This window comes from Lipomyces japonicus (assembly GCF_038497905.1).
Source record: "Lipomyces japonicus strain CBS 7319 unplaced genomic scaffold V1514scaffold_5, whole genome shotgun sequence".
Classification (NCBI taxonomy): domain Eukaryota; kingdom Fungi; phylum Ascomycota; class Lipomycetes; order Lipomycetales; family Lipomycetaceae; genus Lipomyces; species Lipomyces japonicus.
Genome location: NW_027117817.1, coordinates 215,394 through 227,244, shown reverse-complemented (window position 1 = coordinate 227,244; position 11,851 = coordinate 215,394). Strand labels below are relative to the sequence as shown.

At 39.7% G+C, this 11,851-nt stretch overlaps 5 protein-coding genes across 5 annotated transcripts; 2 read left to right on the top strand and 3 right to left on the bottom strand.

Annotated features, from left to right (window-relative positions):
- Nucleotides 1–24: 24 nt before the first annotated feature.
- V1514DRAFT_289368 (CRT10-domain-containing protein) lies at nucleotides 25–2,447 on the bottom strand. The gene is made up of 2 exons (XM_066925277.1): nucleotides 1,748–2,447; nucleotides 25–1,682 (listed from the first exon to the last, which is right to left on the bottom strand). The coding sequence occupies exons 1-2, from the start codon at nucleotides 2,213–2,215 to the stop codon at nucleotides 180–182; spliced, it is 1,971 nt and encodes a 656-aa protein (XP_066785376.1). The 5' UTR covers nucleotides 2,216–2,447; the 3' UTR covers nucleotides 25–179.
- On the top strand, nucleotides 2,317–5,346 carry V1514DRAFT_325560 (glycoside hydrolase). The gene is made up of 3 exons (XM_066926636.1): nucleotides 2,317–2,498; nucleotides 2,580–3,529; nucleotides 3,586–5,346. Exons 2-3 carry the CDS (start codon nucleotides 2,593–2,595, stop codon nucleotides 5,142–5,144), a joined length of 2,496 nt encoding a protein of 831 aa, XP_066785375.1. The 5' UTR covers nucleotides 2,317–2,498; nucleotides 2,580–2,592; the 3' UTR covers nucleotides 5,145–5,346.
- A 1,593-nt stretch (nucleotides 5,347–6,939) lies between these two features.
- V1514DRAFT_318051 (kinase-like domain-containing protein) lies at nucleotides 6,940–8,311 on the top strand (the record flags this gene model as incomplete). Its single annotated transcript, XM_066925865.1, has 4 exons — nucleotides 6,940–6,973; nucleotides 7,026–7,198; nucleotides 7,269–7,358; nucleotides 7,430–8,311. The coding sequence occupies 4 exons, from the start codon at nucleotides 6,940–6,942 to the stop codon at nucleotides 8,309–8,311; spliced, it is 1,179 nt and encodes a 392-aa protein (XP_066785374.1).
- A 654-nt stretch (nucleotides 8,312–8,965) lies between these two features.
- V1514DRAFT_325555 (eukaryotic porin-domain-containing protein) lies at nucleotides 8,966–10,607 on the bottom strand. The gene has a single exon (XM_066926635.1). The coding sequence runs from the start codon at nucleotides 10,391–10,393 to the stop codon at nucleotides 9,248–9,250; it is 1,146 nt and encodes a 381-aa protein (XP_066785373.1). The 5' UTR covers nucleotides 10,394–10,607; the 3' UTR covers nucleotides 8,966–9,247.
- A 358-nt stretch (nucleotides 10,608–10,965) lies between these two features.
- V1514DRAFT_318049 (uncharacterized protein) lies at nucleotides 10,966–11,698 on the bottom strand (the record flags this gene model as incomplete). Its single annotated transcript, XM_066925864.1, has 2 exons — nucleotides 10,966–11,499; nucleotides 11,561–11,698. The coding sequence occupies 2 exons, from the start codon at nucleotides 11,696–11,698 to the stop codon at nucleotides 10,966–10,968; spliced, it is 672 nt and encodes a 223-aa protein (XP_066785372.1).
- Nucleotides 11,699–11,851: the final 153 nt, after the last annotated feature.

Here is an 11,851-nt window from a genome sequence, read left to right as displayed (position 1 = left end):
TTCGTTAATATATATTATTAATCGGTCGCAATCATGATATTCAGTAATTTATTTTAGCCTAAGCATAAAACCATGTACTTATAACTAATTAAGTCAGCCCTAGTAAAATAAAAAAAAAAAAAAAACGCCACATTCCAAATAAAAAATATACAGTCTTGATATATACAATTACTTTGCTTTTAAATTATAATCTCGTCATTTAACATTAAATTTTCAAGCCCTTCATATTTATGACGTCTGATCACATATGTCGTAACAGCACCATCCCCAAACACCAAGAAAAGAATGAATCGGCTGATCATTTCACCAGACTCATTAGTGAAAGGTGCCATTGCCATTCCAAGAAGCGAACTAGTTTCAGATGTGGTTGGTCGAGCAGAAATAACGTATTCTTGCTTTAAGCCAATTTGATCTTGAAATTTGCAAAGTTTGAACACTGATACCGAACCATCCTGGCTTGCGATAATTATGCATGAAAATTCCTTGATTAGTAACGACATGTTTAGACGATCAGGGAAACCTGTGAATCGTTCTAGCGGTCTTCGATTACCAAATACTGCGGGGCAAATGCTCTCGGTATGTGGTAAGCGCTCATTGAACCCAATAAGTCGGGCTTGGTATAAAGAAGTGTGTAAAAAGACAAAATTTTTAAGATCAAATTCGGACATCTCTTGCTTTGAAATTTTAGGCACCATCTTTTTCTTGCTTGTCAATTCTGGTGCAGACATATTATCTGAATCTGGTGATCTTGATACTCCGATCGGATTAATACGCGACTCAATATAAAATAAAGGCACCGCTAATTGGAAGGACAAAGCTCTTGATCCCCGTAAAGAATGCTTAATAACAGTCATGCATTTGTTGCGCGACTTCACAGGATAAGATACTACTATGGGCCGGCCGGCCCGCATAACTGAGTCTGATCGAGAATATGTTTGATGAATAGTTGGGAACTTATCACAAGATTCAACTCCGGTAATCTGAGTTGTGGACTCAACATCAACAAAATAGTTCTTAAAAAGAGGAAGACATGACCACCCTTTCTTACCCCTCAATCCACCACCGGTAATAAATTGCAATGTTTGAAGATCCCAAACCTTGAAGTCACCATCAATAGAGACACTGAGAATGGCAATTATTTTACGCTCTGCTTGCTTTTTAGAACTATATGGTAACTCCGTAAATGAAATGCACGGAATATTATTATCATGTGCGTTCACAATCACACGTTTGAATTCCTGCGAATAAAATGTTTCTGTCGAGGTGCAATAATGTTTTTCTGTAAAGCCTATTTTAAATATCGAAATTGATCTTGAATTGTCGGATATGGCAATCAGTTTTTCCTCATCGTGAAAATCAATGCCCCAAGCAGATTGTTCAACTTGAAATATATAATCGGGCTTAGCGAGTTTAAACGTATCAACAATTCCTGTGCGCTGATAGTCAAACATGATTGCCGCAATCGAGTACACAATAGCTTGCCCAGCATCAGTAAGAACGGCAACGAACTCTTCGCCGCCAATAGTTCCAACTTTTAATTGATTTATTGAACCTACGTTTAATGGATTATTCGCTCCCAAGAGTTGAGCTGTGGTAGGCGGTGACGGAATAGGAGGGATGATCTGAGCGAGGTATCTGAGTTCTGGACGATTTATCGACACCGTTTGATATATTTTAATATTCTAAAGTCATTAGTATCAAATCAGACACCATTGGCATCCAGCTGAATCATAATGTACATACATACCTGTCCATCTGCTATAAACATCAAACGTTGGCGAGAAATGCCTGCTAGATTGTTTCTCCATGTTTCTGCATTCTGTATTGAAATGCGTTGCCGTCCTATACTTTCTACATCTACCATAACCCGAGTTTGAGAAAGCTGTAGGCTTGGCATTGAGTGTATCGACGCAGTAGAGGTATGAATGGAATTTGTAAACTCGAAATTGTTTACAAACCGGTCCTGGTCAATGACCCGATCTACCAGGATATCAGGATCAAGTCGATAAGTAACATCGTAGTAGTCATCTTCAAATCCACTTAGCAAATATTCATGTGCTGTTGAGTATTCGTTGGCAATTGTATGGTCAACTTCATCGTCAATTTGAAATTCCGGATCCAAACTGTCTTCACGCTCGCGGTTATCATCTGTTCCGGCTCCAAGATCTGTTAATTCTGAAGTAGTTGTGGTGGAAACTTCATGGACATAGTCCATTGTAACTAACACGCCAAATGACGTTAGGACTTATATCTTGTACTGTATGAACTTCTATTGTTGAATCTGTTTGAGGATGTTCATTTAAATTACGGTTAGACATATATAAAACTGCATGACAAGCCGCACTGCAATTTTGGGTTGGCTTCTGCTTTACAACCTGCCTTGATCGAACTGGCATTGCCCAGGGTGTCTTTAGAAGAATCTCACAGCTGTATGAGCGAGTCATGTTTGGTCGGATAAAAAAGTAGAATTTTTAAAAAATTACACTATAATTGAGGAGGTATCATGGTGTTACCGATGGTGCACGTTGTAATTGGAATAGGTGTCTACAGATATTTGCGGAATAGCTAACTTAACGTAGAGGTAAAGCAACAATGGCAAAAATTGCAGATTTTTCTCCGTTACTTTTTGCAATTATTTTATTTGCAGTGACTGCTTGCTGTGCTGATGACTTTGCTGATGATACCATTGAGCTCGACAAGATAGATGATTCGGTTAAGGCTCTTTTGCAAGAGCATGCACGGTCTTCCAATTCGTCGTTAAAATGGGGTCCGTACCGGCCAAATCTTTACTTTGGTGTTCGTCCTCGCGGATTTCCTGATTCATTTCTTTCTGGACTGATCTGGTACAATGTTGATGATTATTCGCGAGTCAATCAAATGCGTCATTCCTGTGAACAAGGTGATGATATTAAAGGCTTCAACTGGGAGATATATGATCCAAGAATAGGAGGAAGACAAGTTATTCACGATAGCACTCATAATGTCGATATAACTACTGAATTTGTTAAAGATGGACCAAACTGGGCGGTCAGAGTCAAAGGAGTTCCTACCGGAGGACCCGATACCCACACTGCGATCGTATTTTACTACGGAGTTGGTGGGTTATCATCTAGCAAGAGATTAAACCAGTACAGCACGAAAGGATACGATGAAGACGTTGTATTAAAAGGATATAACGCCAACTTGGGAAACTTCAGGATTAAAATTACTAGAGGGCCTGACACGAATAGAGGTCCTGATGAAGATCATGTAATTTCATTTAGTCGTTCTCCTCAGAATACACATGTAACTGGGCTTACTGTTAACCCTGAACTACTATGGCGAGCTCAAGATTTTTATGTTCAAAACTTGGATAAACAAATTAAAGGAGTACAGGAAATATACCGAAATGGCAATTTACCGGAAGCCAAGCATTTATTTCAGATTTCAGATAACGAACAAGATGGAAATTTGTATTTTGTTCAAAGAAATTTCAAAGGTGCTTTTGAGTTTGATGTGCTCTTTCAAAGTGAAGACGAGGAATTTACGGGTAAGGTTCATATAATTTTTACACAATGAATTTTATTTTTTTTAACGAAGATGCAGTTGATAAATTCACGTCGCTTATTGAAGAGACCGTTGAAGAGTTTGATAGCCGGTTTGCTGAGATCTTAGTTCCTCAAGAGCCATTTACAACAGAAAAGGATTTGGAGTTTAGCAAGGCTTTGTTATCCAATCTTTTAGGTGGTATTGGATACTTTCATGGAAAATCATTAGTTGATAGATCAGAGGCCGCATACGATGATGAAGAAAGCGAAGAGTTTTGGGTAAATCGAGGAGCTGAAGCTGTTGAAGAAGCACCATCGTCAGAGTTGTTTACAGCGATTCCGTCGCGTGCATTTTTTCCACGTGGATTTTACTGGGACGAAGGATTTCATCTTGTGCCTATTATTGAGTGGGATCCAGATTTAGCGATTGAGATCATTAAGAGCTGGTTTAACTTAATAAACGAGGATGGATGGATTGCAAGGGAACAGATACTTGGATTAGAAGCCAGAAGCAAGGTTCCAGGCGAGTTTCAAACACAATATCCAACATTTGCTAATCCTCCAACGCTTGTATTTGCGATCGCACAGTTGGTTGATAAAATTGAAAACGGATTGTCTGAGACCTTACAAGGTATTCCGCTTTCAGAATTAGGACAGCAGTCATTTTTTGGTTTGGACAGGGAACGAGATCAGATAAGAAACGCACATTTGAAGTCGCCTGAACTTGCTAGCACTGCTTTGAAGGAATTGTATCCCAAATTGGTAAAACATTTTGAATGGTTTAGACGGACTCAAAGTGCGGATATTAGGGGTTGGTATTCTTCGACATCACCAAGACCGGCTTCTTGGAAGGAGGGATATCGATGGCGAGGACGCACGCCTAATCACTGTCTAACGTCCGGATTGGATGATTACCCTAGAGCACAGCCGCCACATCCGGCTGAAATGCATGTGGACCTGGTTGCGTGGATTGCCGAGATGGCCAACGCCCTGTCGAAGATTGCGAAGTTTGTAGGTGCACCGGACAGTGAAGTTTTAAGATATGAAAAAATTATTGAAGATATTAAGGGGAACCTTGATTTCCTGCATTGGAATGACGAGGCTGGAGCATATTGTGACCTTGGATGGGATGTAGAGAACGATGAGCGCAAACATGAGTGTCATGTTGGATACGTATCGCTTATCCCATTTGCGTTAGGACTTACTCCTACAGATAAGGTTGGACAGATTGTGAATACTATTAGAGATCCCGAAGGACTGTGGTCGGCGTATGGCATCCGAAGTCTGTCGAAGAAAGATGCATTTTTTGGGCAGGGCGAGAACTACTGGCGGGGCAGTGTATGGATCAACATCAACTACATGATTCTCAAGAGCTTGACGGAGTACTACTTAAATCCCCAGTTGCCATTGCGCGATAAGGACCTCATAGCCGACACTTACAAGAACCTGAGAATAAATCTCGTGACCACGGTGCGCCGGGAATGGGACCGCACCGGGTTTGCGTGGGAGCAGTATGAGCAAGGCAATGGGCAGGCTAAAGGGGTGAAGCAGTTCCTGGGCTGGACATCGCTCGTGACTGTAATTATGAGCATGCCCGAGACGCTGCCACAAGAATAAGTTGAAGGTTTTCGGATTCATGGGTTCTCGTTCGATTAATTGCTATTTATTGTGTCGCTATGTAGCGTGGCTAACTCTTCCAGAAGGCAAATTGATATTGTTAAATATGTGATTATATTATTGTTCTGCTAGTTGTACAGCCTGCACTTTACCCCATATTCTGCATCTGAATAAATAACTAGATATATTTTTTTCCCCAGGATTGAACTTTAAATTGTAACTTTTATGTAACGGACAACCTTCATGCAACCTTTCCGCACCTCTTCATCATGAGTACAGTGAGGCGATGGAGATGCTATTTCATGAATCGACTGACAGAGTCTTCAATTTATATTAGTCGATGACAGCGCTGCGCTAAACTATTAGACTGCAGATACAACCGTGACTCTGCACAGCCCAATTCCGGGCCTCTTGAGTGTGTGCATTCAGATGCATGTGATTCTTTGGAAATTGAGGCAGCGTTCATGAAAGAGCGCTACTTTGTGACATTCATCGAAAACGTCACGAGATACATTGCCGTATACACGATGAAGCATAAATCAAAAATGCGTCAATGCTTTGTGCATTTAGACACGTTGGAAAAGCAGTTCGGATATGTCTTGGAAAGTCCTACATTCTGATACTGATGGGGTATTCACAACAATGACAGAAGGTTTGAGGAAGATTTGGAGTCAAGCATGAATTTACTATGCCGTTTTACTCATATCAGAATGTTATCGCCGAGAGAGCGAATTGGAAAATTATGAACATGGTTAAACAGCGTAAATCCTAGCATGTTTATGATTGTCTCATATTCGTAAACCTGAATTCTTTCCATTGCATTGAATGTTGCCAAACTTGATAAGAAAATTACCGACAGGATGATCAATGATAAAGAGTCTGTGGGATGGGAAATAAGTTTGTTTTTTGCCGAGATGGATTAGAAGTATGTGTTAAGAAGGCTGGTAAACGAAAGAGTTACAGATGCTCCTGCTAATATTCAGCCAATCACTTGACGAACATGTCCAGCATTTGAAGACTGTTGTACGCATACTTCAGAAGAAACAATTATTCATCAAAGCTAGAAATGTGGATTTCATATCGATCAAAGGTAAACACAAGCTGCAAGGTTTGCCATTCCCAATTCATGAATGGGTCAACTATGTATGTACCTACAAACTTTAAATTACGAACGACTCTGAAGTGAAGTTATATAACAACACCAAAACAACAATCAACACTTGTATTTATAATACGGAGAACTTCACGTACGTACAACACATTATGCCTTCACACTCCAAACCAGAAAACACTTGTAAACGCTTTCTTCTCAGGACCGACTCTTAGCAGGTTATTTTATATTACTCTGCTATTTCTTGTGTCGTCGATGGCGTGCTTTTGGCAGTATAAGTAACCGAATAGAGAAATATAAACTCGTGACGCAACCGTAAGCAAGTCTTCAGTTACGGCATAAAGCTCATTTAAGCTTAATTACGGTTGCACAACCCGATTCGGACGCAGCGGCATGGTGACGTAGATGTCAGGCGGGAAAAAGCTGACTGCGCAATTGCTGGCACGCTGAGTCATACTTGATCATGTGGCTTGGGGGGTGTAACACCCTATACACTACACGGCCTGCAATATAACAAATGCTATAGTCGAACCCAACCACGGCGACTATCACCAAATTTCAACTAATTCCTGCAACCTTCGTGCACTGTCCCTTGCTGCGCTTCTTTCGCGTTCCTGCAAAGTTAATATATATTAGAATTGTAGCTCGACCGTCTTCCTGGTTTGCTTATCCCCTGTTTTGACAATGTCATTTATCCTCGACGATTCGCGGTCACAAGGTTCGTTGCGCGACACTGTTTGCTTTCATGCGCATGCTAATGCTTTAATTAGAGCTCATTCATGAAAAGGTTCATGATGGCCGGACCGGCGAGATCAAGGAAGTTAGCTATGAACAATGCCGGATGTTAGGGCATGGCTCCTTTGGCGTTGTCTTTCTCACTAGACTCTCTCCTTCACGCCAGGAAATTGCAATAAAGCGCGTACTTCAAGATAAAAGATTCAAGGTATGAAGCTGTCGTGTCAATAGTTGCTGTCAACTTTTTTTTTCATTTGTTTATATCTAACTCTTTGCAGAATCGTGAACTACAGATCATGCGGATGGTCAGACACCCGAACATCGTTGGTCTCATTGCTTTTTTCTACTCATCCAACACTGATGATGTGGTACGCTTTCTTTTTTTACTTTGCATCTTGCAATTCTATAACTACGTTTTCGCTCACTAACTCAATTGCAGAAAGAGGATGTTTATCTTAATTTAATTCTCGAATACGTTCCTGAAACTGTTTACAATGCATCCCGTCATTTTGCCAAGCTAAAAACTTCAGTTCCAATGATAATAGTCAAATTATACATTTACCAGCTGTTTCGTTCACTAGCATATATTCATTCGCAGGGCATCTGTCATCGTGATATCAAGCCTCAGAACCTCCTAACCGATCCAAAGACTGGTGTGTTAAAGCTTTGTGATTTTGGATCTGCCAAGATTCTGGTTGCTGGAGAACCAAACGTGTCGTATATTTGCTCGCGATACTACCGCGCTCCCGAACTGATTTTCGGTGCCACCAATTATACAACAAAGATCGATGTATGGTCAACCGGCTGTGTTATGGCAGAGTTAATGCTCGGTCAGCCATTATTCCCAGGTGAATCAGGGATTGATCAGTTAGTAGAAATTATCAAAGTTCTGGGAACTCCCACCAGGGAGCAAATCAAAACTATGAACCCAAATTACATGGAGCACAAGTTCCCGCAGATCCGGCCTCATCCATTTTCAAAAGTCTTTAGAAAAGGTCCACCTGAAGCAATTGATCTCATTTCAAGACTATTAGAATATAATCCAAACCAGCGGTTATCAGCTATTGAAGCAATGACACATCCGTTCTTCGATGAGCTGCGCGATCCTTCCACACAACTTCCAGACACAAGGCATCCAGGAAAACCTGCTCGTGATTTGCCGCCGCTTTTTGACTTCACAGAGCACGAACTGTCAATAGCCCCAGAACTAAATGATAAGCTGGTGCCATCTCATGCCCGACAGGCTTTACTAGATTGTGGTATTGACTTGGATAATTTCACTCCTTTATTACCGGAGCAGTTAAAAGTTAGTTTAGAATAAGGATAATTGGTGAATGTTTAAGATCTGGTGGATTACCATTTAGTTTAATTTTCAGATGAAAGGAAAATTTAAAGGTACTTAATTCATGTGGAATGTGGATTTGGGTTTAAAAGTGGCTAGTTTATAGGTTTTGTCTCTTTTTTTTTTTTTTTCTCTGTTTTTAGTGCAGAGACTTCAGTTTATGTTTCATTTTTGATTTTGTCGACTTTGACTTAGGCCAGACAAAGTATGATGTTGAAAGATTCCGAAGGGCTATCCATGGGCTTTGTTATGTCAAATATGGGCGGGGCATTTTTAAGATGAAAAAGAGTTAGACTAGAGAAGAGTAGGTATAATATTAATGGAAGTTATATTTTTTTTTGTTGCTTTTCATCTTTTAATTGTCTCCGTTTGTTTTGTTTGTGTATTCTTTTCATATGGGAGTTTGCGATTAATCATCGATCTTTTATTTGTTTTATACTTGATGCAGCCTAATTCCTATTTTTGTTCTGTTTTTTGTTTGTTTGTTTGTTTGTTTGATTTTTTGTTTGTTTGTGATTTTATTTTTTCAGTATAATTCCTGATTACTCTTGTAGCTTAAGGCATGATTGGATTCATCAAAAGCTGGGTACAAATTGATTGAAAACTCGGCATAAAACCAATTTTATTTTTTGTCGATTCAAGAAAAATAAAACAAAACGACAAGGTTATATATTTACAACAAGCCCAACAACAATCTTATTTTATGATAGCATATGAATTAATGATAATAAGAAAATTATAAAGAAAATTTATTTCGCACAAAACTTATCCTGTACATTGAAAAGTAGGAAGCCTACAATTCAAACTAAATCAAACTAGCCCAAATATTGACATGAAAATCAACCAATAAAAAAAAAATTTTTTTAATTCTCCATTCAAAAACCTAGGTACCAATAAAATTTTTTTTTTTCCTGCTTATGATGGAGGGTCAGCCATGATGGCTCTTGCGGCATCTCGATCAGCTGCACTCAGAGTGGCAAACTTGTCTCTAACATCCTTGGTCTGATCTTCGATTTGAAGGTTTAATCCAATCTTTGCCCCGTTCTTGGCATGGTCAAGCTCACTGGCGATGGTAAGCTTTGCATTAGGGAGAACAAGCTTCTCAGCAACCAAGCTAATCTTGCCCGCCGAATCAAGCGACGCTCTCAAGGAGCCGGTTGGGAAATCTTGCTTGAAACCAATGGACGTGGTGCCACCAAGCTGAGTTGGAAGCCCAAACATGGCCGCTTGCTGAGCCTTGAATCCAAGAACGTCAAGTTCAACGGTTGCAGCTGCTTGAAGGGTCTCGCTAATCTTATGATAGTAAGCACCGCTAACAAGACCAGAGGCTGGCTGGACCTGGCCAGAACCAATCCAAGTTGGCGTAACATATCTTGACGAAAGTGAGACGTTAGCCTGCGCAGGTTCAGCTCCACGGGAACGTTCCCACTGGCCTAATAATCCGAGTGACAGCTTCTGTGTTATGCTCTGAGCAAACGCGAATTCGAGCGAGCCAACAAACTTGGTATCCAAAAATGAAGGATTTCGGGATCGAAGAGTCAGATTATAATCAGACCCATTAATATCGGTTTCAAAAATCGCGTTCGCGCCCTGGTCAGAGATGTGGGACTGCAGTCTGCCAATAATGTTCGACGACAATCTATGAGCCACATGAGCGGTAGCTTCAAAGTTGGAATCAAGCGATGCCCTGACAAATGTGCTGTCAGTTCCCCAGATCGCACCCAAGTTGTAAGGAGAATCTCGGTTACCACCAACAATGAAAGTCTGGACAATGTTAAACAATGGCTTCACATTGGCGGACTTGTTGATATCGGCACGCAAGCCCTGGAACAAGTACAAGGTCGGCAAAACCTCTCGCTCAGCCTCGGACGAGAACTCATCGTACTTCACTGGCCGGGTGAGTCCACGCTTCGATCGGACTTCGGCAGCACTGTTGAAGAATGAGATAAAGTGCGACACGCCAGGTGCTGAAGCAATCTTTGAACCAAAAGATGCCGGAAGTTCAGCATTAATAATTTCTTTGGTGAGGAGCTCCTCACGAACATCCGCTGAAGTAGCCATGACTTTTAAATGTGTAATGCCGAAACCGAAAGACTGTTAATGTCTGGTTTTGGTTTTAAAAAAAAGCTGACGTGATTAAAAAAAATCGTAGTTTAAATAATTAGTATCAAGTATTCTGATTATCTATCTGAATTGATGCCGAGAAAAAAAAATATATCCCCGCTAATTCAGGAACCTTTTTTTCACAACTTTTTTGGAGATAAAATGCACTTTTCGCGAACCTCAAGCGTCATGAAAATTATTCGATTGGCCTTCAAATTCGGTACAATCCCCTCATTATGTAATGTTAAAGAAAAATGATGACACGCTTTCATATTGCATAGATTAGTAGGTCATTAAGACTTTTGAAATAAAAAAAAAAAAAATGTTACAATTATCTTACAATTATTATTTAGAATATGATAAAAACGATATTATTTTGATTTACAGAGATGCAATTTAGTTACGTTGTTGATCATAAGGAAGCTTGTGCAATAGAGATATTTTCATGACCTAAGAAGTTCCAATCAGGTATACATTTCTTTTGGGAATGTTTAATGCAAAAATTGAACATTATACAGATGCATGTATGATTACTCTAGATCCGGTATTTTAGTGAAAAACACTTTATGTGCTTTGTACCTGCAAAATAACTTCCGAAATTTAGATTTGTGAAGTCCATGCCTTGTCGTGCCATCAATATATATCATTCTTGCGCTAACTTTGCAGTCATCGTTGCTTTCGGATATAGGGGTAGTTTCAGCTAAATTGTCATTATTTTTTCGTAATGAACCAAACTTTGAAACAAAACTTCTTTGCGATGATATCGAACTTATTGTCGGCAGACTTGGATGATCATTTTCAGCAACATGATTAGAATTCTTCAAAATGGGTTTAATATTTGCAGCCAAGTCAGCGCTTGGAAGAGAATACCGTCCAGTCTTGAAATTCTCTATAAATGAATCGACACCAACCATTGTGGTTGTTTGATTCCTTTGAAACTCAATAGTTCCCACCATGCCAAATCTCACTTTACGAGACCCGCATACCAATAAAGATGAAGGTTTAGATACGGTTAAAGCAGCATTGTTTTCATTTTGTGAGTTTGGTATTTCCAATTTAACCTCCTAAACACAATATGAGAATGCCAAGATTTTAAACCACCCATTCATCACTCTCTGGCGTTACCTTAACTTCAGAATTTATATTAATAAGTGGCGCCAGATTAATAAATTCAGACAGGTCTGCGATATAAGACAATTCTAGCTCATCCATTCCAATCGGCTTGACATCAAGTGCATCGATTATTCGTCGATGAAGGGTCATATTCTACAGTGCAATGACAATTGAAATTTGAAAAAAAAAACAGTGTAACAAAATCTTTGCAGGTATAACCTATATATTTTGCAGAATTTGTATATTTTTTATTGTTTACAGATTGGATATGAAAAAAATAAGCCACAGAGTTGAAATTTATTT